The 21,455-nt window shown below is 44.1% G+C and overlaps 1 protein-coding gene across 1 annotated transcript in view; it reads left to right on the top strand.

Moving 5' to 3' along the window:
• Positions 1-21,455, top strand: part of WDR88 (WD repeat domain 88) — a 51,607-nt gene that overhangs the window by 7,113 nt on the left and 23,039 nt on the right. The window contains exons 2-5 of the mRNA XM_036346726.1: positions 9,188-9,298; positions 10,632-10,720; positions 11,297-11,360; positions 13,377-13,515. Of these exons, the coding sequence (XP_036202619.1) occupies positions 9,188-9,298; positions 10,632-10,720; positions 11,297-11,360; positions 13,377-13,515 (403 nt within the window). The remainder of the gene's footprint in view (positions 1-9,187; positions 9,299-10,631; positions 10,721-11,296; positions 11,361-13,376; positions 13,516-21,455) is intronic.

Raw genomic sequence — 21,455 nt, 5'->3', positions numbered from 1 at the left:
GCAGGTGGCAGGCCCGGATCCCACCCTGGGTCGCAGATGGCAGGCCCAGATGGTGGCTGGGCAGGCGGTGGATCGCGCTGTCCCGCCCCGCCTGCAGTATGCAAATTTAACGGCCATCTTTGTTGGGCTAATTTGCATACTCATCTGATTGGCTGATGGGCGTAGCAAAGGTATGGTCAGTTTGCATCTTTGTCTTTTATATATATGCTAGAGGCCCGGTGCACAAAAATTTGTGCACTCGGGAGGAAGGGGGGTCCCTCAGCCCGGCCTGTGCCCTCTCCCAGTCTGGGACCCCTCAGGAGATAATGACCTGCTGGCTTAGGCCTGCTCCCAGGTGGCAGAGGGTAGGCCCAATCCCTAGGTGCAGACCCTTGTTGGGCTCAGAGCAGGGCTGATTGGGGAGTTGGGGCGCTGCCCCCTGTCACACACAAGGCAGGGTCGATGGGGAGATTGTGGCGCCACCCCCTGTCACGCACAGAGCAGGGCCAATCAGGGGGGTTGGGGCTCCGTACCCTGTCACGCACAGAGCAGGGTCAATCAGGGGTTGGGGAGCTCCTCCCTGTCATGCACAGAGCAGGGCCCATCAGGGGGTTGAGGAGCTCCCCCCTGTCACAGAGTAGGGCCGATAGGGGAGTTGGGGCACCGCCCCCTGTCACACACAGAGCAGGGCGGATCAGGGGGTTGGGGCGCCGCTCTCTATCACCCACAGAGCAGGGCCGATCAGGGGGTTGGGGCACCGCCACTCTCACACTCAGGGCAGGACCGATGGGGAGGTTATGGCTCTACCCCATCACACACAGAGCAGGGCCCGTGGGGGGGGGTGGGGCGGTGTTGGGCGCCGCACCCTGTCACACACAGAGCAGGGCCTATCAGGGGGTTGGGGTGCCGCACCCTATCACACACAGAGCAGGGCCTATCAGGGGGTTGGGGCGCCGCACCCTGTGACACACAGAGCCGCAGGGCGATCAGGGGGTTGGGGAGCTCCCCCCATCAGGCACAGAGCAGGGCTGATCAGGGGGTTGGGGCGCCTTCCCCTGTCACAAACAGAGCAGGGCGGATAGGGAGGTTGTGGCCCCACCCCCTGTCACACACAGAGCCACAGGGCGATCAGGGGGTTTGGGCTGATCCCGGTGCCGGGAGGCATATTACCCTTTTACTATATAGGATAGAGGCCTGGTTCACGGGTGGGGGCCGACTGGTTTGCCCTGAAGGGTGTGCTGGATCAGGGTGGGGGTCCCCACTGGGGTGCCTGGCCAGCCTGGATGAGGGGATGATGGCTGTTTGCAGCTGGTCACACCCCCTTCAGGGTGGGGGTCCCCACTGGGGTGCCTGGCCAGTCTGGGTGAGGGGCTGAGGGCTGTTTTCAAGCTAGTGGGTGACTGAAGCTCCCAACCGCTCCTTTTTTTCTTTTTCTTTTTTATTCTGGACCAGCTTTAGCTCTGGCTCCAGCTCTGAGGCCTCTGCTGCTGAAAGCAGGTATCTGGTTTGTTTGGGTTCTACAATCGAAACACTGTATCAACTCCAGCTCTGAGATCCCGGCTGGCTGAAAGCAGGTTTCTGGGGTTTTGTTTTGCTTCTATATTTGTAACAATGTTTCAAACTGCAAGCTCAGAGGCCGGCAAGGCAGGCGGGGAACATTGGTTTCCTCCATCACTGAAGCAAGCAAGCCTCATGTTAGCTTCAAGCTGCCTGGCTTCCGGCCGCCATCTTGGCTGGCAGTTAATTTGCATATCTCCCTGATTAGCCAATGGGAAGGGTAGCGGAGGTATGGCTAATTACCATGTTTCTCTTTTATTAGATAGGACTAGATGCCTGGTGCACAAAAATTTGTGACCTTGGGGGGGAGGGGAGTCCCTCAGCCCGGCCTGTGCTCTCTCGCAGTCTGGGACCCCTCAGGGGATGACCACCTGCTGGCTTAGGCCCGCTCCCCGGGGGATTGGGCCCAAGCTGGCAGTCAGACATCCCTCTGGCAGCCCAGCAGCCCTCGGGAGATGTCCACTTGCCAGTGGGGAGCAGGCCTAAGCTGCAGTTGGACATCCTTAGTGCTGCTGAGGAGGCGGGAGAGGCTCCCACCACCACCGCTGTACTGGCAGCCATCAGTCTGGCTTGTGGCTGAGCAGAGCTCCTCCCATGTGAGAGCGCCCTGACCACCAGGGGGAGCTCCTGCATTGAGCATCTGCCCCCTGGTGGTCAGTGTGTGTCATAGTGACCAGTCATTCCCACTCTTTCTGCTGTTAGGGTCAGGTTGCATATTACCCTTTTATTATATAGGATTATTATGTAGGATAGAGGCCTGGTGCACAGGTGGGGGCCAGCTGGTTTGCCCTTAAGGGTGTCCCAGATCAGGGTGGGGGTCCTGCTTGGGTTCCTGGCCAGCCTGGATGAGGGGCTGATGGCTGTTTGCAGCTGGTCACACCCCCTTCAGGGTGGGGGTCCCCACTGGGGTGCCTGGCCAGTCTGGGTGAGGGTCTGAGGGCTGTTTTCAGGCTGGCGGGCGACTGTAGCTCCCAACCTCTCCTTTTTTTGTTTTTTCTTTTTTCTATTCTGGGATTTATTTACCTTTTATGGCTGTCACTGTAACTGAGAGCTGGCTTTAGCTCTGAGGCTCGGCACCAGCTCTGTGACCTCGGCTGCTGAAAGCAGGTATCTGAGTTTGTTTGGCTTCTATAATTGAAAATGGCCATCAGCCCTTTACCCCAGGCTGGCCAGGCACCCCAGCAACTCCAGCTCTGAGGCCTGGCTGGCTGAAAGCAGGTTTCTGGGGTTTGTTTAGCATCTATAATTGCAACATTGTTTCTTAGAGTGCAGCTCAGAGGCTGGCAGCAGCAGGCGGGGAACCTTGGCTTCCTCCATCACTGGAGCAAACAAGCCTCCTGTTCACTTCAGCTGCCTGGCTGCCGGCCGCCATCTTGGTTGGCAGTTAATTTGCATATCACCTTGATTAGCCAATGGGAAGCATGTCGGAGGTACGGTTAATTACCATGTTTGTCTATTATTAGATAGGATATGTTGGATTTTGTCAAATGCTTTTTCTGCACCTATTGATAAGATCACATTATTTTCTTTTTTAGCCTATTAATATGATGGATTACATTAATTTAGGTTTGAATATTAAACCAGTCTTGCATACCTGAGATAAATCCCACTTGGTCATGATATATAGTTCTTTTATACATTTTTGGATTTTATTTGCCAATATTTGATGAGAATATTTTCATTTTTTAAAAAAATATATTTTATTGATTTTTTAGAGAGGAGGGGAGAGGGATAGAGAGTTAGAAACATAGATGAGAGAGAAACATTGATCAGCTGCCTCCTGCACACTCCCTACTGGGGATGTGCCCACAACCAAGGTACATGTCCTTAACTGGAATTGAACTTGGGACCCTCCAGTCTGCAGGCCAATGCTCTAGCCACTGAGCCAAACCGGTTATAACAGGCGGATTTTTGCATTTATGCTCATGAGAGATAATGGTCTGTAGTTTACTTTTGTTGTAATATCATTGTCTGGTTTTGATATTTGGGTAATGCTAGACAGCCTTACAAAATAAGTTAGGAAATATTCCCTCTACTTTTATCCTCTGAAAGAGATTGAAGAAAACTGGTATGATTTCTTCCTTAAATATTTGGTAGAATTCACTATCTTGGCCTGGTGTTTTCTGTTCTGAAAAGTTATTAATGATTCAACTTCTTCAAAGGATAAAAGCCTATTCAAGTTATCTATTTTTTCTCATGTGAGTTTTTTTTAAATTAAATCTTTATTGTTCAGATTATTACAGTTATTCCTCTTTTTCCCCTCCATAGCTCCCCTCCGCCCAGTTCCCACCCCACCCTCTGCCCTTACCCCCCCGCCACTGCCCTCATCCATAGGTGTATGATTTTTGTCCAGTCTCTTCCCGCACACCCCAAACCCTCCCCCCACCCCCAGAGAACAGTCAGTCCACTCCCTTTCTATGCCCCTGATTCTATTATATTCACCAGTTTATTCTGGTCATCAGATTTTTTATTCACTTAATTTTTAGATTCACTTGTTGATAGATGTGTTGTTGTTGTTCATAATTTGTATCTTTACCTTTTTCTTCTTCCTCCTCTTCTTAAAGGATACCTTTCAGCATTTCACATAATACTGGTTTGGTGGTGATGAACTCCTTTAGCTTTTTCTTATCTGTGAAGCTCTTTATCTGACCTTCAGTTCTGAATGATAGCGTTGCTGGGTAAAGTAATCTTGGTTGTAGGTTCTTGGCATTCATCACTTTGAATATTTCTTGCCACTCCCATCTGGCCTGCATAGTTTCTGTTGAGAAATCAGCTGACAGTTGTATGGGTACTCCCTTGTAGGTAACTGACTGTCTTTCTCTTGCTGCTTTTAAGATTCTCTCTTTGTCTTTTGCTATTGGTATTTTAATTATGATGTGTCTTGGTGTGGTCCTCTTTGGATTCCTTTTGTTTGGGGTTCTTTGAGCATCCTGGACTTGTAAGTCTATTTCTTTCACCAGGTAGGGGAAGTTTTCTGTCATTATTTCTTCAAATAGATTTTCAATGTCTTGCTCTTTCTCTTCTTCTGGAACCCCCATAATTTGGATGTTGGTACGCTTGAAGTTGTTGCAGAGGCTCCTTACACTGTCTTCATATTTTTGGATTCTTTTCTCTTTTTGTTTTTCCGGTTGGGTGTTCTTTGCTTCTTCGTATTTCAAATATTTGACTTGATTCTTGTGATCCTCTAGTCTGCTGTTGGAACTCTGTATAATATTCTTTATTTCAGTCAGTGTATGCTTAATTTCTAGTTGGTCCTTGTTCATATCCTCGAGGGTCTCATTAGATTTCTTGAGGGTCTCACTAAATTTATCAACGGTTTCTAGAAAATTCTTGAAAAACTTTATAAGTTTGGTTTTGAACTCTATATCCAGTAGTTTGCTTTCCTCCATTTCTGTCATTTGTGACCTGTTTCTTTGTCTCCACATTTTTTATGCTTCCCTGTGTTGATAAAGTGGCTTTGTGTGCTAGGTGTCCTATAGGGCCCAGTGGCTCAGCCTCCCCAATTACCTGAGGTGGACACTCTTGGTGCACCCCTTTGTGGGCTTTGTGCACAGTCTTGTTGTAGTTAAGCCTTGATTGTTGTAGTTATCACTGGAAGGAATTGACCTCCAGGCCAATTGGCTATGAGAATCAGCTGCTTCTGCAGTGGGAGAACTTCTGTGCTGGAGACACCCTTATGAGGCAAGACTTGCTTCAATGGGGCTTTGGTGCTCACTGAGTCTGTCCCCTGAGTGTGTCCCTTATGGATCTGAGGAGTTGTAATCTGGATGGTCCCACTCTGACCACTGGGTACACTGGCTCTTGGATCTCTAATGAGGTGCTAATTTAGCCTCTGCCTGAGGCTACCCAGCAGGAGCTATGGAGGGATCTGCAGATTCCTCTTCTTTGTTTGGGGTTTGGTGATGCCCAGATGAGGCCCAGCTGTGTAGCAATGCAAGCTGCTGTGGGGCCTTGGGCCTTCTTTTTGGACGTTCTGGGTCTCTCTGACCCAGCTGCAGTTTGTTAGGTAATTTCAGATTGCAAAGGGCCAGGCCATTCATATGCAAAAGCCTCTGCGCACAGCTTGTGTGGGGCAGGTTTCAGGGAATCAACAGGGTGGAGCAAACAGCTATGGTTGATCTTCAGCCCTGCCCTAAGAGGCCCCAGTTCTCAGTGTCCCTTGGTAATCACTGCAAGCACCTCTGAGAGAAAGCCACCCTCGAGTTCCAACTGATGCCTGACAGTCCAGTTTCACCCCATATGTTCCCAGAGACTCGCCCTGAATTGGAGTTCAGAGCAGTTGGGAGCTTGTGTCTCCCTCCCAATTGAAAAAGACAACCACGTCCTCAGTTGCCAGCCCTTTCCATGTGCACCTCCGTACTTCTGCACTTTACTTACTCCGCACCTTCTCTGAGTTTCAGTGTGCTTTTCTCTTTCCATATAGTTGTAGAATTTCCACTTAGCCAGCCTTCCTGTGGTTCTGGATGAGTCTGTTTTGTCTTTTAGTTGTATTTTTGAAGTGGTTGTGCGAGGCAGCAATTTCTGGTGTTTACCTATGCTGCCATCTTGGTTTCTCCTGTCTATATCTTGTTTTTTGATCCATCTTGATACTCTGTCTTTTGAATATATTTTATTGATTTCAGAGAGGAAAGGAGAGAGAAAAGGAGATAGAAACATGGATAATGGGAGGGAATCATTGATTGGCTGCCTCCAGCATGCCCCCTACTGCAAAGTGGGCATGTGCCCTGACTGGGAATCAAACTGCGATTTCCTGGTTCACAGGTAAACACAACCACTGATCTACATAGGCTGGGCAGGCAATCTCTGTCTTTTAATTTGTGGATTTAGAGTGTTCAAAGTGATTACTGGTATCGTTGGATTAACATACTCTATTTTTTACTGTTTTCTATTTGTTACTCTTGTTTTTTATTCTTATTTTTGCTTCCACTCTTCTGTTTTTTGTTTTTTGGTTTCTGGTTTTAATAGAGCATTACATGTGATTCCATTTTCTCTCCTCTCTTAGCATATCAGATGTAGTGGGGTTGTTTTTTGTTTCCTTTTGTTTTACTTTTTAAAAAAATAGTGGTTGCCCTGAGTTTGCAATATCTATTTACAGTTAACCCCAATCCAGTTTCAAGTAACACTGCACCACTTAACACTGTACCACTTCCTGGGTGCTGAGGGTACTTTATTGTTGAGAGTTAAGAGTTCATTATGTATTCTAGACGTAAGTTCCTTATCTGATGTGTGATTTTCAAAAATTTTCTTCCATTCCATTAATTTTTTCACTTTCTTGATGTTGTGTTTTGAAGCACAAAAGTTCTTAATTTTTTCATAGCCAGTTAGCCTGGAGGTCAAATCACCCCTGGTATTGCCGACAACAATCAAGGCTTAACTACAACAAGACTGCGCACAAAGACCACTAGGGGGTGCACCAAGAAAGCATAAAAAATGCGGAGACAAAGAAACAGGACAAAACTGTCAATGGAGGATATTGAGTTCAGAACCACACTTTTAAGGTCTCTTAAGAACTGTCTAGAAGCCGTCGATAAATGTAGTGAGATCCTCAAGAAATCTAATGAGACCCTCGATGTTATGATAAAGAACCAACTAGAAATTAAGCATACACTGACTGAAATAACGAATACTATACAGACTCCCAACAGCAGACCAGAGGAGCGCAAGAATTAAGGCAAAGATTTGAAATGCGAAGAAGCAAAAAACACCCAACCAGAAAAGCAAAATGAAAAAAGAATCCGAAAATACGAAGATAGTGTAAGGAGCCTCTGGGACAGCTTCAAGCGCACCAACATCAGAATTATAGGGGTGCCAGAAGATGAGAGAGAGCAAGATATTGAAAACCTATTTGAAGAAATAATGACAGAAAACTTCCCCCACCTGGTGAAAGAAATAGACTTACAGGTCCAGGAAGCGCAGAGAACCCTAAACAAAAGGATTCCAAAGAGGACCACACCAAGACACATCATAATTAAAATGCCAAGAGCAAAAGACAAAGAGAGAATCTTAAAAGCAGCAAGAGAAAGAAACTCAGTTACCTACAAGGGAATACCCATACGACTGTCAGCTGATTTCTCAACAGAAACTTTGCAGGCCAGAAGGGAGTGGCAAGAAATATTCAAAGTGATGAATACCAAGAACCTACAACCAAGATTACTTTATCCAGCAAAGCTATCATTCAGAACTGAAGGTCAGATAAAGAGCTTCACAGATAAGAAAAAGATAAAGGAGTTCATCACCACCAAACCAGTATTATATGAAATGCTGAAAGGTATCCTTTAAGAAGAGGAGGAAGAAGAAAAAGGTAAAGATACAAATTATGAACAACAAACATGCATCTATCAAGTGAATCTAAGAATCAAGTGAATAAATAATCTGGTGATCATAATAGAATCAGGGACATAGAAAGGGAATGGACTGACTATTTTTGGGGGGGAAAGGGGTGTGGGAGATGCGGGAAGAGAAAAAAAAAAGTTCTTAATTTTTTAAAATTCATATAATGTCCAGTTTATCATTGTTGTTGCTTGTGCTCTAGGAAACCATTGCCTAATCCAAGTTCATAGAGATTTACACCTATATTTTCTTCTAAGAACCTTGTAGTTTTAGCTCTCATATTTAGGTCTTTGATCCATTTTGAATTAATTTTGTATATGGTGTCAGGTAAAGGTCCAACTTCATTCTTTTTGCATGTGGATATTTCCTTGTCCCAGCACCATGTGCTGAAAAGACTATTCTCTCTCCATCTTTAATTATCTTGGCATCCTTGTCAAAAATCAACTGTCCAAAAAACTGAGGGGTTATTTTTGGATTCTCAAGTCTATTTTATCGATCTATGTGTTTATCCTATGCCAGTCCTACACTGTCTTGATTGTTGTAACTTTTATGTAGTAAGTTTTAAAATTGGGAATTGTGAGCCCTCCACCTTTTATTAAAAAACAAATTTCTTTCATTCATTGATTCTAGAGGAAGAGGGAAGTAGGGTGGGATGGAAGAAGGAAGGAAGGGAGGGAGGGAGGGAGGGAGGGAGGGAGGGAGGGAGGGAGTGGCAGGGGGAAGGAAGAGGGAAGAAGGGAGGGAGAGGGAAAAAACCACTGATTTGTTGTTCTAGCTATTCATGCACTCATTGGTTGACTCTTGTATGTGCCCTGACCAGGGATCAAATCCGCAACCTTGGCGTATCATCACAATGCTCCAACTAACTGCGCTATCCAGCCAGGGCCACCTTTATTCTTTTTTAAGATTGTTTTGGCTATTCTGCTTCTTTTAAATTTCTATATAAATTTTAGGATCAGCTTGTCAATTTCAGCTAGAATTTTGATGGGTTAGTGTTGAATTTGTAAATCATTTTTAAGGATATTTTCATCTTAACAATAGTAATTCTGCTAATCCATGAACATAAGATGTTTTCCCACTTATTTAAGTGTTCTTAAAAATTTCTTTCAACAATGTTTTGCAATTTTCAGAGTATAAATTATATATTTTTGTTAAATTTATCCCTATTTTGATGCTTTTATGAATGGATTTTCTTCTTAATTCTTTTCTAGGTTGTTCACTGCAAATGTATAGAAATACAATTGATTTTTAAAATATTGAGCCTGTATTCTGGAACCTGCTGAAATCACTCAGTCTATCTTTTTTTTTTTTTTTTTTTCAGATTCCATTTCAAATTCTGACTGGACACCAGCAACTTGTGAGTTCTTGTCACTTCTGTGTGAATGACACAAAGCTCCTCAGTGGCTCCTTTGACTACACGGTGAAGCTGTGGGTAGGTGGTGGAAGCAAAGCATCCTGTCAGCTTACGTTACCTCTTGTAGAGAGTTCCCCAGTGCTGAAGTCCAGGTCTCAAGGATCACAAGGATTTGGGGAGGCCTTTTTGAGCAAAGTGCAGGAAGGAGAAACAAAAACCAGGGCTCACATGAGTGTGAAGCCACTGGAGAGAGATGAGGTTAGGGTAGCAGCTGTTAGACTGTTGGTTTGGAAACAGTGGGAGCAGGGGATAGAGACCACTGGCCTGGGAGCGCCTCACCTTTTGTTGGAGAGTCCCAGTGTGTCTAGGGCAGGTGTGGGCAAACTACGGCCCCCGGGCCGGATCCGACCCGTTTGAAATGAATAAAACTATTGAAAAAAAAGACCGTACCCTTTTATGTAATGATGTTTACTTTGAATTTATATTAGTTCACACAAACACTCCACCCATGCTTTTGTTCCGGCCCTCCGGTCCGGTTTAAGAACCTGTTGTGGCCCTCGAGTCAAAAAGTTTGCCCACCCCTGGTCTAGGGCCTACATGGGGTCTGAGCTGTGTCATCTCTTTGGGTCGCTTATTTGGAAAACTGAGTCCTATCCACAGAGATGGTATGGCCAGGCCTTGCTGGTCACAGAGGATAGAAAAGTGGCCAGGCCTGAGATCTGTTTATGATGGGAAGGTGGGAGAGGCAGACCTGAGATCAGTATCCAAGGTGCAGGAAGCAGGGGAACGAGGAACAGGGGTGTGTGTCATGATCAGACAGGTTGCAGAGAGGTGGCCGCCAAGAGCTCTTCTGAAGCCTTCTGGGCATAGCCAGCAGACCCTGGCAGGTCTGTTGAGGGGCATTGCTGATCAGCCAGGAGCAGGGCTGGGGGTGGCAATGCTCACAGGTGACTGTGTGGCTGGAGCTGGGCACATGGTGGAGACAGTCAGCTCTGAGTTTTATCATCTCCTCTAGCTTCAGGGCAGGAGAGGGACAGGGTGGAATGAGTCAAGGATGGTTCCTGCACCTTGGGCAGGGAGTGGGGTTCCTGGGTTCTGGTTCAGGTAACCAGTGGAGGAGAGCTTGGAGGAGCATCTTTTCTGTCATTGGTGGGTACCAAGGCCAGGAAGACTAGGCAGGCGGGTTTGGGAACTGTCCAAGTGGTTCAGGCCCCACATTTGGGACCCCCTCGCTGTGTGACCCTGGACGATGTCCTTTCACCCTTTTGAGCTGGACGAGAGTCATAGAGCAGGTGGTTCTCATACTTTGCTGTCACAGACAGGCTCAGGGCCGATGTGGAACTCAGTCCACAGCTTCAGTCAGTGCCTCAGTGACCTCTCGCTCTCTGTCCCTCTCTCCTGTTGATTCGAGGATGCTATGGATGGATCTATTATCCGGGATTTTGACGAAGGGCCCAAGGCTCCTGTTTTGGAGTGCAGTGTCACGGCTGACAGCAGAAGGTGACCTTTGCTTCCTTCCCACGAGTCAGGAGCAGCGAGAGTGAGAAGGCAGGCCAGTGGGCAGCACACCAGGGACAGTTGAGTAAAAACAATGTGGGAATTTAATTTTCGTGGAAATTTATCTTACGTAGTGGACAAGGATTGCCTTGGAACATGCAATATAATGAGGCAAAGGTACAATTTTATTGTTTTACTAAATGTGCAATGAAACATTTTAGAATGAAATGAGCTATCAACGTGTTCTTTTTTTTCTTTAAAAAATTAGACATGTGAGCAGAAGTGATTGATCCTTGTGAGTTGTAGCTATCGTCTTAGAAGAAGAGATGATGCCTTTAACGCCCTAAACATGAAAGAGCAGATCTGGGCGGCTGAGGGAGTGAGGGAGGAAGAGCGTGGTGCTGGTGCGTTTTTGTGTTAGGTTCTCTCTGTGTTCAGTGAGAACCCACCTGGAGCATCTTTAGAGAGATTACAGTGTTATTTGCAATCTCTGTCCTAAATGATCAAAATTTTCTATGAGGAAACCACATGCATAACTGTCTCTGTCATAAAGACCCTGTGCTTGTCATGTTATTCCAGAGTTACTGCGGCGGCCTACGACAAAACTCTGAGGACCTGGGACCTTGAAACAGGCAAGTTGCTGGTAAGCATGCCCTGCCCAGTGGAGGTGTCCGTGCGTGGGGTCTTGCCGGGCCTCAGGGAGCCTTGGGGTGGGAAGAGAAGCCAGTCTTCCAGCAAAAGAGAATTTTCTCAGGGACTCAAGATGATGGAGCACGGGCATCGGGGAAGGAGAGGTCGCAGGAGCAGGCAGGAGCAGGGCTCTGCTTGAAGGACGGATACCAGTGGGGTGGGGGTGGGGATAATGGGTCATGGCATTTCAGGCTGAGGGAAAGAGACCCTCCTCTGTGAGGTCAGGATTTGACGTGGCAAGAAGTAGCACAGAGGCCAGAGGAAAAGGCCCCCTGGCCAGAGCATAATGGTCTGGGCCTTTCCCCCTCTGTTCTCCATCTTGGAGAGGCCACCACCCATTACCCAAACTGCCCTGAGACCCCCTCTCTCCTGCCCAGTCCCCAGCAGCCCGGCCCTGCTCAGGCATCTCGTCAGGGTCTCCTATCCCTTTCCCAGTGCCCTTCCCCCAGCAGCTCCTCATCGTCTCTCCTCTCCCTTCCTCCCCTTTTCTCTCCTGGAAAAAACAATCTTCCACCAAGGCCGGTGTTGCTCAGTGATTAGAATGTCAGCCCTCACACGAAGGGGCCCGAGCTTGATTCCCGGTCAAGAGCACGTACTGGGGTGCAGGATCCATCTCTGGCCCTGGTTAGGGGGCACCGGGAAGGCAGCCAATCCCTGTGTCTCTCTCACATCAATGTTTTTCTCTCTCCTCTTCCTCCCCTCCTATCTTCTTCTCACTCTCTCTGAAAAGCAATGGAAAAATATCCTCGGGTGAGGATTCAAAAATAATAAATGAACAATCTTTTTCTTAGTGCAGAGGTCAGTTTATATTCATTGTAAACTTTTTTTACAAAGACAAGTCAAGATAAAAAAAACAAAACCCAAAATTAAAAACCTTAAAACCCCCAGAGATTATAGTTAACATCTTGCTGTCTCTTTTCCTATGTTTACATATGTTTACATAGGAACACAGACAAATATGTTCTGTTAACAACATAGTATCATTTCAGGACACATCGGCATCATGCTTTTTAATGGGTGTGTGGATCCCATGGGACAAATAGGTCATGCTGGGCTCCACCATTCCCTGGTACAGGGCATCGGCTGCTTTCATAAACAATGATACAACGAGGAAAGTTTGCATATAATTTTTATACATATGCAGCAATATTCTTTTGGATACAGAGCTGGATTTTACTACTAATTTGGTACAGAAACATGGTGCTTTTTTAAAAATATATTTTACTGATTTTTTATAGAGAGGAAGGGAGAGAGATAGAGAGAGTTAGAAACATCGATGAGAGAGAAACATCGATCAGCTGCCTCCTGCACATCTCCCACTGGGGATGTGCCCGCAACCCAGGTACATGCCCTTGACCGGAATCGAACCTGGGACCCTTCAGTCCGCAGGCCGACGCTCTATCCACTGAGCCAAATTGGTTTCGGCGAAACATGGTGCTTTTTAAATTGCTCTCCAGAAATCTGTGCCAACTCATGCCCTTGGCACTGGAGGAGAGCACACTGTCTCCCACCTTCACATATCAGATATCATAATTTTAAAAAATCTAACCAGTTTTGTAGGTGAAAATGAGACTACCATTGGCCTTTGAGCATTTTATTAAATGTTTACTTCTTCTCTTGTAAATTTCCTGTTCTTGCCTCCAGCCAGTTTTTCTAATTTGGATGCTTTCTTTGCCAAAATGGACAGGGATAAAGTTGGCCATTACTAGAACCTCGCTGCCGGTTCTGCTGGGTGTTCTCCCTGCCCTTGTTCATCAGTCCTGGACATAGATTAATTAATTACACTTATTAATTAAAACCAAGTGAACTTAGAAATTCAGTTTCTTATTTGTACTCTCCCACTGTAAGTGCTCAAGGGCCACATGTGGCCAGTGGCTAGGTTATTGGACAGCACATAGATGGAACAGAAAGCTCTACTGAGCAGCTGGGCTAGAGAGAAAACAACTTGTTAATCCTTGCCCTATTTCAGTGGAAGATCAGGCATGATGGCTTCATCACCTCCTGTAACTTTTCTCCTGACGGTAAATATGTGGTCTCGGGCTTGGATATGGATCATGGAATCTGTATAACAGACGCAAGAAACGCCATGACTGTGGCACACATCAAAGGTGAGTTTGCATGGGTTCCCTGCTCTGTTCTGTCGGCCATGGTAACAGCTGCTTGTCACTTGACTGACCGACTTTCAATTGCTTTATTTGGGGAAATGTAATAATATGAGCCACATAATTAAAGATGGGACACGGATTGCTAAAAACACTGTTAATACCAAGACTGGTCCTCATCAGTTAAACAGTTTTGCTCAGTTTGTGCTTGTAATAAATGAAACAATGTTCTGCTCCAACCTCACGTAGACATTTAAAGCCCAACCTCCTATTGTATGGAAGCTCAGCCTTCTTAATGTTTTGCTCTACTTTCTAAATATTTTTATTTTATTTTATTGCTTACAGTCTTACAAAGGGTATTACGTAGGTGTCCCTTTTTTCCCCCCCGCCCTTGACAATCCCCTGGCCTCCCCTACACCCCAGTGTCTTATGTCCATTGGTTATGCTTATATGCATGCATACAAGTCCTTTGGTTGATCTCTTACCCCCCTCCCTCCTGCCCCCCAACCCTCCCCCGCCTTCCCGCTGCAGTTTGACAATCTGTTTGAGGCAGCTCTGCCTCTGTATCTATTATTGTTCAAAAGTTTATAACGGTCTCTATTATCCATGAATGAATGAGATCATGTGGTATTTTTCCTTCATTGACTGGCTTATTTCACTTAGCATAATGCTCTCCAGTTCCATCCATGACGTTGCAAATGGTAAGAGTTCCTTCTTTTTTACAGCAGCATAGTATTCCATCGTGTAGATGTACCACAGTTTTCTAATCCATTCATCTACTGATGGGCACTTAGGCTGTTTCCAGATTCTAGCTATGGTGAATTGTGCTGCTATGAACATATGGGTGCATATATCCTTTCTGATTGGTGTTTCTGGTTTCTTGGGATATTTTCCTAGAAGTGGGATCACAGGGTCAAATGGGAGCTCCATTTTTAGTTTTTTGAGGAAACTCCATACTGTCTTCCATAGTGGCTGCACCAGTCTGCATTCCCACCAGCAGTGCACGAGTGTTCCTTCTTCTCCACATCCTCTCCAGCACTTGTCGTTTGTTGATTTGTTGATGATAGCCAGTCTGACAGGTGTGAGATGGTACCTCATTGTTGTTTTGATTTGCATCTCTCAGATGATTAGTGACTTTGAGCATGTTTTCATATGTCTGTTGGCTTTCTGAATGTCCTCTTTTGAAAGGTGTCTATTTAGGTCCTTTGCCAATTTTTTGATTGGATTGTTTATCTTCCTTTTGTTAAGTTGTATGAGTTCCCTATAAATTTTGGAGATTAGGCCCTTATCAGATATGACATTGGCAAATATGTTTTCCCACGCAGTGGGTTTTCTCGTTGTTTTGTTGATGGTTTCTTTTGCTGTGCAGAAGCTTTTTATTTTGATGTAGTCCCATTTGTTCATTTTCTCTTTAGTTTCAAGTGCCCTAGGAGCTGTATCAGTGAAGAAATTGCTTTGGCATATGTCTGAGATTTTGTTGCCTTTGGCTTCTTCTAGAATTTTTATGGTTTCCTGTCGTACATTTAAGTCCTTTATCCATTTTGAGTTTATTTTTGTGTATGGTGTAAGTTGGTGATCTAGTTTCATTTTCTTGCATATATCTGTCCAATTTTCCCAACACCATTTATTGAAGAGACTATCTTGGCTCCATTGTATGTTCTTGCCTCCTTTGTCAAATATTAATTGAGCATATTGGTTCGGGCCGATTTCTGGGCTCTCTATTCTATTCCATTGGTCTATATGCCTGTTCTTGTGCCAGTACCAGGCAGTTTTGAGAACAGTGGCTTTGTAATACATCTTGATATCTGGTATTGAGATCCCACCTACTTTGTTCTTTTTCAGGATTGCTGCAGCTATTCGGGGTCTATTTTTATTCCAGATGAATTTTTGGAGAGTTCGTTCTAGATCTGTGAAGTATGCCATTGGTATTTTAATGGGAAGTGCCTTGAATTTATAGATTGCTTTGGGTAGTATGGACATTTTAATGATGTTGATTCTACCAATCCATGAACACGGTATGTTCTTTCATCTGTTTATGTCTTCCTCTATCTGTTTTCAACCTCCTGTAGTTTTCTGAGTAGAGGTCTTTTACCTCTTTAGTTAAGTTTATTCCTAGGTAGCTTAATTTTTTTGGTGCGATGGTAAACGGGATTGTTTTTATAATCTCTCTTTCTGAAAGTTCACTATTGGTGTATAGAAATGCCTCAGATTTCTTGGGGTTAATTTTGTATCCTGCTACATTGCCAAATTCATGTATTAAGTCTAGTAGCTTTTTGATGGAATCTCTAGGGTTTTGTATGTATAATATCATGTCGTCTGCAAATAAGGACAGTTTACTTCCTCTTTTCCAATTTGGATGCCTTTTATTTCTTCTTCTTGCCTAATTGCGATGGCTAATACTTCCAATACTATGTTGAACAGGAGTGGTGAGAGTGGGCATCCTTGTCTTGTTCCTGTTCTTAGGGGAAATGGTGTTAGTTTTTGTCCATTGAGTATGATGTTGGCTGTGGGCCTGTCATATATGGCTTTTATTATGTTGAGGTATGATCCTTCTACTCCCGCCTTGCTGAGAGTTTTTATCAAAAATGGGTGTTGGATTTTGTCAAATGCTTTTTCTGCATCAATTGATATGACCATGTGGTTTTTTTCTTTCAATTTGTTTATGTGATGTATCACGTTTATTGATTTGCGGATATTGTACCATCCTTGCATCCCTGGGATAAATCCTACTTGGTCATGGTGTATAATCTTTCTGATGTACTGCTGGATCCGATTTGCTAAGATTTTGTTGAGGATTTTGGCATCTATGTTCATGAGGGATATTGGCCTATAATTCTCTTTCATTGTGTTGTCTTTCCCTGGTTTTGGTAGTAGGTTGATGCTGGCTTCATAGAATGAGCTTGGAAGTGTTCCTTCCTCTTGAGTTTTTTGTAGTAGTCTGAGGAGGATAGTTCTTCCTTGAATGTTTGGTAAAACTCCCCTGTGAAGCCATCTGGTCCTGGGCTTTTGTTTGCTGGAAGCTTTTTGATGACTGCTTCAATTTCTTCCATAGTTATTGGCCTATTGAGATTTTTAGATTCTTCCTGATTGAGTTTTGGAATGTTGTATTTTTCTAGGAATTTGTCCATTTCCTCCAGGTTGTCTAGTTTGTTGGAGTAGAGCTGTCCATAGTATTTTTGAACAATCATTTGTATTTCTGTGGGGTCTGTTGTTATTTCGCCTCTATCGTTTCTGATTTTGTTTATTTGGGTCCTCTCTCTTTGCTTCTTGGTGAGTCTGGCTAGAGGTTTGTCAATTTTGTTTATCCTTTCAAAGAACCAGCTCTTGGTTTCATTGATTTTCTGTATTGTTTTTTTGGTCTCTATGTCATTTATTTCTGCTCTAATCTTTATTATCTCCTTCCTTCTGCTCACTCTGGGGTTTTCTTGTTGCTGTCTTTCTAATTCTTTGAGTTGTAGAGTTAGATGATTTACTACCATTTTTTCTTGTTTGTTGAGATAGGCCTGTAGAGCTATAAACTTCCCTCTCAGGACTGCTTTCATTGTGTCCCATAGGTTTTGGGTTGTTGTGTTTTCATTGTCATTAGTTTCCAGGATGTTTTTGATTTCTTCTTTGATCTCATTGTTAACCCAATCAATATTTAATAACATGCTATTCAGGTTCCAAGTGTTTGAGTATTTGGGGTTGTTTTTATTGTAGTTTATTTCTAATATTATGCCATCGTGGTCTGCGAAGATGCTTTTTATGATTTCAATCTTCTTGAATTTGGGGAGACTTTGCTTGTGATCCAATATGTGGTCTATTTTTGAATATGTCTCAAGAGCATCAGAGTGGAATGTATATTCTGTGGCTTTGGGGTGAAGTGTTCTGAAGATGTCTATTAAGTCCATCTGATCTAGTGAGTCATTTAGGAATGCTGTTTCTTTGCTGATTGTTTGTCTAGAGGACTTATCCAGTGATGTCAGTGGTGTATTAAAGTCCCCTACTATGATTGTATTGTTGTCAATCTCTCCTTTGATATCTTCCAGGAGTTTTTTTTATGAATTTGGGTGCTCCTGCATTGGGTGCATATATGTTTACCAGAGTTATATCTTCTTGTTGTATTGATCCCTTTAGTATTATGAAGTGGCCTTCCTTATCTCTTGTTATGGCCTTCACTTTGAGGTCTATTTTGTCCGATATAAGTATTGCTACCCCAGCTTTCTTTTCCTTTCCATTTGCCTGAAAGATATTTTTCCATCCCTTCACTTTCAGTCTGTGTGAGTCCCTTCTAATGAGGTGGGTCTCTTGTAGACAGCAGATGTATGGATCATGTTTTTTTATCCATTCAGTCACTCGATGTCTTTTGGTTGGAGCATTTAGTCCATTTACGTTTAAAGTTATTATTGAAAGGTACTTGTTTGTAGCCATTTCTTTTTGTGTGTGGCTGTTTTCTTTCTGAGCTTTTTATTTCTTCTTTTTACACCAGTCCCTTTAGCATTCCTTGCATTGCTGGCTTGGTGGTGATAAACTCCCTTAGCCTTTTTTTGTCTGTGAAGCTTCTTATTTCCCCTTCAATTTTGAATGATAGCCTTGCTGGATAGAGTATTCTTGGATTCAGTCCTTTGCTTTGCATCACTTTGTAAATTTCCGTCCATTCTTTTCTGGCCTGATGTGTTTCTGTTGAGAAATCATTTGATAATCTAATGGGAGATCCCTTGTATGTAACTTTCCGTCTCTCTCTTGCAGCCTGTAAGATTCTCTCTTTGTCCTGAACATTTGCCATGGTAATTACGATGTGTCTTGGTGTGGGTCTTTTCGGGTTCACCTTGTTTGGGACTCTCTGGGCTTGTGTGACTTTTTTCTTCCCCACCTCAGGGAAGTTTTCTGATATTATTTCTTCAAATAGGTTTTCTAATCCTTGTTCATGTTTCTGTTGTTCTGGCACCCCTATTATTCATATGTTGTTTCGTTTCATGTTGTCCCAAAGCTCCCTTAGGCTCTCCTCCTGTCTTTTAATTTTTTTCTCCAATTGCAGTACAGTTTGGGTGTGTTTTGCTTCCTTGTCTTCTAATTCACTAATTCGGTCCTCCGCTTCTCCTAGTCTACTGTTGATACTTTCAATGGTGTTTTTTATTGCAGCTATATCGCTCTTCATTTCTTCTTGGGTCTTACTTAAGTTGTTGATTTTTTCATCTGTTTCTTCTAGCTTCTTCCATATGTTATTGATTTTTTCATCTGTTTCTTTTTGCTTCTTGCATAGGTAGTTGACTTTTTCATCTGTTTCTTCTAGCTTCTTGCATTAGTTGTTGATTTTTTCATCCATCTGGTTTATGCACTCTAGGACCCTTATTCTGAATTCTTTTTCTGTCATGTTGCATGCCTCTGTATTACTTAGCTGCTTTTCTGGCGAGTCCTCCTTCTCTTTCCTTTGGGGGTTTCTTTGTCTACCCATGCTTGATCTCACTGACATATCTAGACGTTGAATCGTTCAGTGTCTGCTCCCTGGGTGGCAGTGACTCCTTGGGCTGTGGTTGCTCTTCGGGTCGTTGCAGTAGCAGCTGCTCCTCAGTTGGCAGCAGCTCCTCTGGTGGGTGCTGTTCACAGCTGTGTTGGCTCTTCTGGCTGGTGGGGCGAGGTTTCACGTACAGCTGCTGTTCCTCAGACAGAGGGTGTGGTGCTCAGGAGGCTGCTGTTGCTTAGATCTGCTGCGTTGATTTAAAGGCACAAAATACAACACAACAAGGCACCATGTACCAGGCACTAAACACAAATATATTCACGATATTAATAACCCCAAATAAAGGTGACCACCCGAATTAAGAGAATTAGGGGATAAGGAAGAAAGAAGTGAAAAAGATAAAAGAGAAAAAAGAAAAAAAAAGAAAAGTAGGGACCAAAAAAAGGAGTGCAAAAATGAAATTGGAAAAAAGGAGGGGGGGAAATAAAAGAGAGAAAAGAAAAGAAAAAAAAAAGAGCGAAAAGAGAGAATGAAGTGGAAGAGGGGAAGAGACTATTTATATGAGGAGAAAACTCCTATAGAATCGCCACTAATCCCAACAAATTCCAGCAACAGCTCCCTGGAGATGAATGCAAACTAGAAACAACCAATAATATCAAGAGAGGCAAGGGAAAACAGAAGCACAAAAATAACTGGGGGGGATGGGTGAAGGGAGTGGAAAAACCAGCAGAAAAAAATAAAAATAAAAAGCAAAACAGCCTCACAAGCAGTCCTAAAACACACACAGACACACACACACACACACACACACACACACACACACACACACAAAACAAGCAACAACAACAAAAAAACAATATACTCAACAATCAAGCAAACAGCCACAAAACAATAGAAAGATAAAAGAAGAGAAAAAAAATTTTTGGATAGTGAAGAAAGATAAGGCGTATGTGTATAAAGATTTAGAGCAGTGGATTGGAAATAGGATATATAAGTAGGGTGAAATTTTGACAGGAGGTAAACAGAAGGAATAGTGAAAATCTAAAGCAGGAATAGGGTAAGAGAAACAGGACAACAAAAGGGGAAAAGTGAGGGAGAGGGTTTTAGCATAGAGGTAAAATTGAGGTAGGGAAAATTGTTGCTAAAGGAACGATGAAAATAGAATGGAGAATACTAATCCCAAAATAAAATAAAGAGAAAATAAAATGGCACTTTAAAAAATGGTAAAATGGTAGCAGTAATAATACTGGTTAAAAATAAGAATGTAGTAATTAAAAGGGTAAAATCAGGTGATGGAAAAAGAAGGAAAAAAAATTGGTTTCTTAGTTAAAAGGTGAAAAAAAAAATTTGCAGTAGTGAAGGTCCTTTGGTTCTTCTACTCATCAGTCTGGCTCGCCTTAGTCCTGCCAGGTATTCAGGAGAGTGTTGAATTTCCCTGCGATACCCTGTTCCTCTGTGTTGTAAACCACAGTCCTTATTTTTAAGCAGGCCGTATTTGTTTCCCAGACTGCCTTATTTTGTGTTTAGCAAAGAGTCAGTTTGTGGCTCAGCCTCTGGGTGGCAGTGTTCTGGGGTTGGCCTCTGAGGCTATATGGGTTCTCTATTGCACTTAAAACTGGTTTGGGGAGGTCAACTATCCAGAGCTGTTTCTTTAATCATTACCCTGCTCTGTGTTGTTGCTGGGATTGAAAATCCCTCTATAGGCCAGACCCTGTTAACTCCCAGGGGTTGATCAGATTATTTTAATCCTTGATCTCGTTCAGGGTGGAATCTGGGTGTGGCTGTGCTCCTTGCCTGGGGGCTAGGTAGGGGAGTCCCACCCTCCGGAGAGAATGGCTGCCCCGATCCTGGGCCCAGGGGTGTCTCAGCACTCAATTCGCTGCCACCTCTCCCGGCCCCCCCCCCTCAGTCTCTCCCCAGATTCCACTCGTCCGCACCTTCTCCCTCTCTTCAGCACAGGTGAGTGTCTGTATCCGAAATGTCTTATGAACAGGATTCAGTGAAAATAAACAAGCAAACACCAGCCGCAGAAACGGGGAAGGCTGACTTTATTACAAGCTCTTCTATTACCGGCACTGCATGCTCTGGTCAGCTCTTCAGGCTGCCCCTTTTAGGCTCAGTCCTCCGTGATCACAGAACCCAGCTCTCAAATCCCCCGGCAGCACCAGGAATCCCTTGGATCTCCTTTCCCCAGTCAGGGGCTGTGCCTGTCCCAAGGGACGCGGTTGTCTGCCATGCAGTCTCCCTCTATCCCTCTGGGCTCAGAGGTCTGGCAAACTTTTCTGCCCAGATCCCTGGTTTTTTACCTTTCCAGGGGAGCTCTGCCCTTCCCGACTGCAAACCGTCTCACCAGCTGAGTAGTTTCGCCAATTTGGGGTGGGTGTTATTAGTTTTAGATGCTTACTCCATTTGCTCCGGGAGACGACCTGGGATGCGTCTGCCTATATCGCCGCCATCTTCCTTTTTTTACTACTTTCTAAATATTAAAATAATAATTATTGTATGT

This window comes from Myotis myotis, unplaced genomic scaffold (genome assembly GCF_014108235.1).
Source record: "Myotis myotis isolate mMyoMyo1 unplaced genomic scaffold, mMyoMyo1.p scaffold_m19_p_19, whole genome shotgun sequence".
Lineage (NCBI taxonomy): Eukaryota > Metazoa > Chordata > Mammalia > Chiroptera > Vespertilionidae > Myotis > Myotis myotis.
The sequence above is the reverse complement of the archived record's forward strand: the minus strand, read 5'-3'. Positions and strand labels throughout refer to the sequence as shown.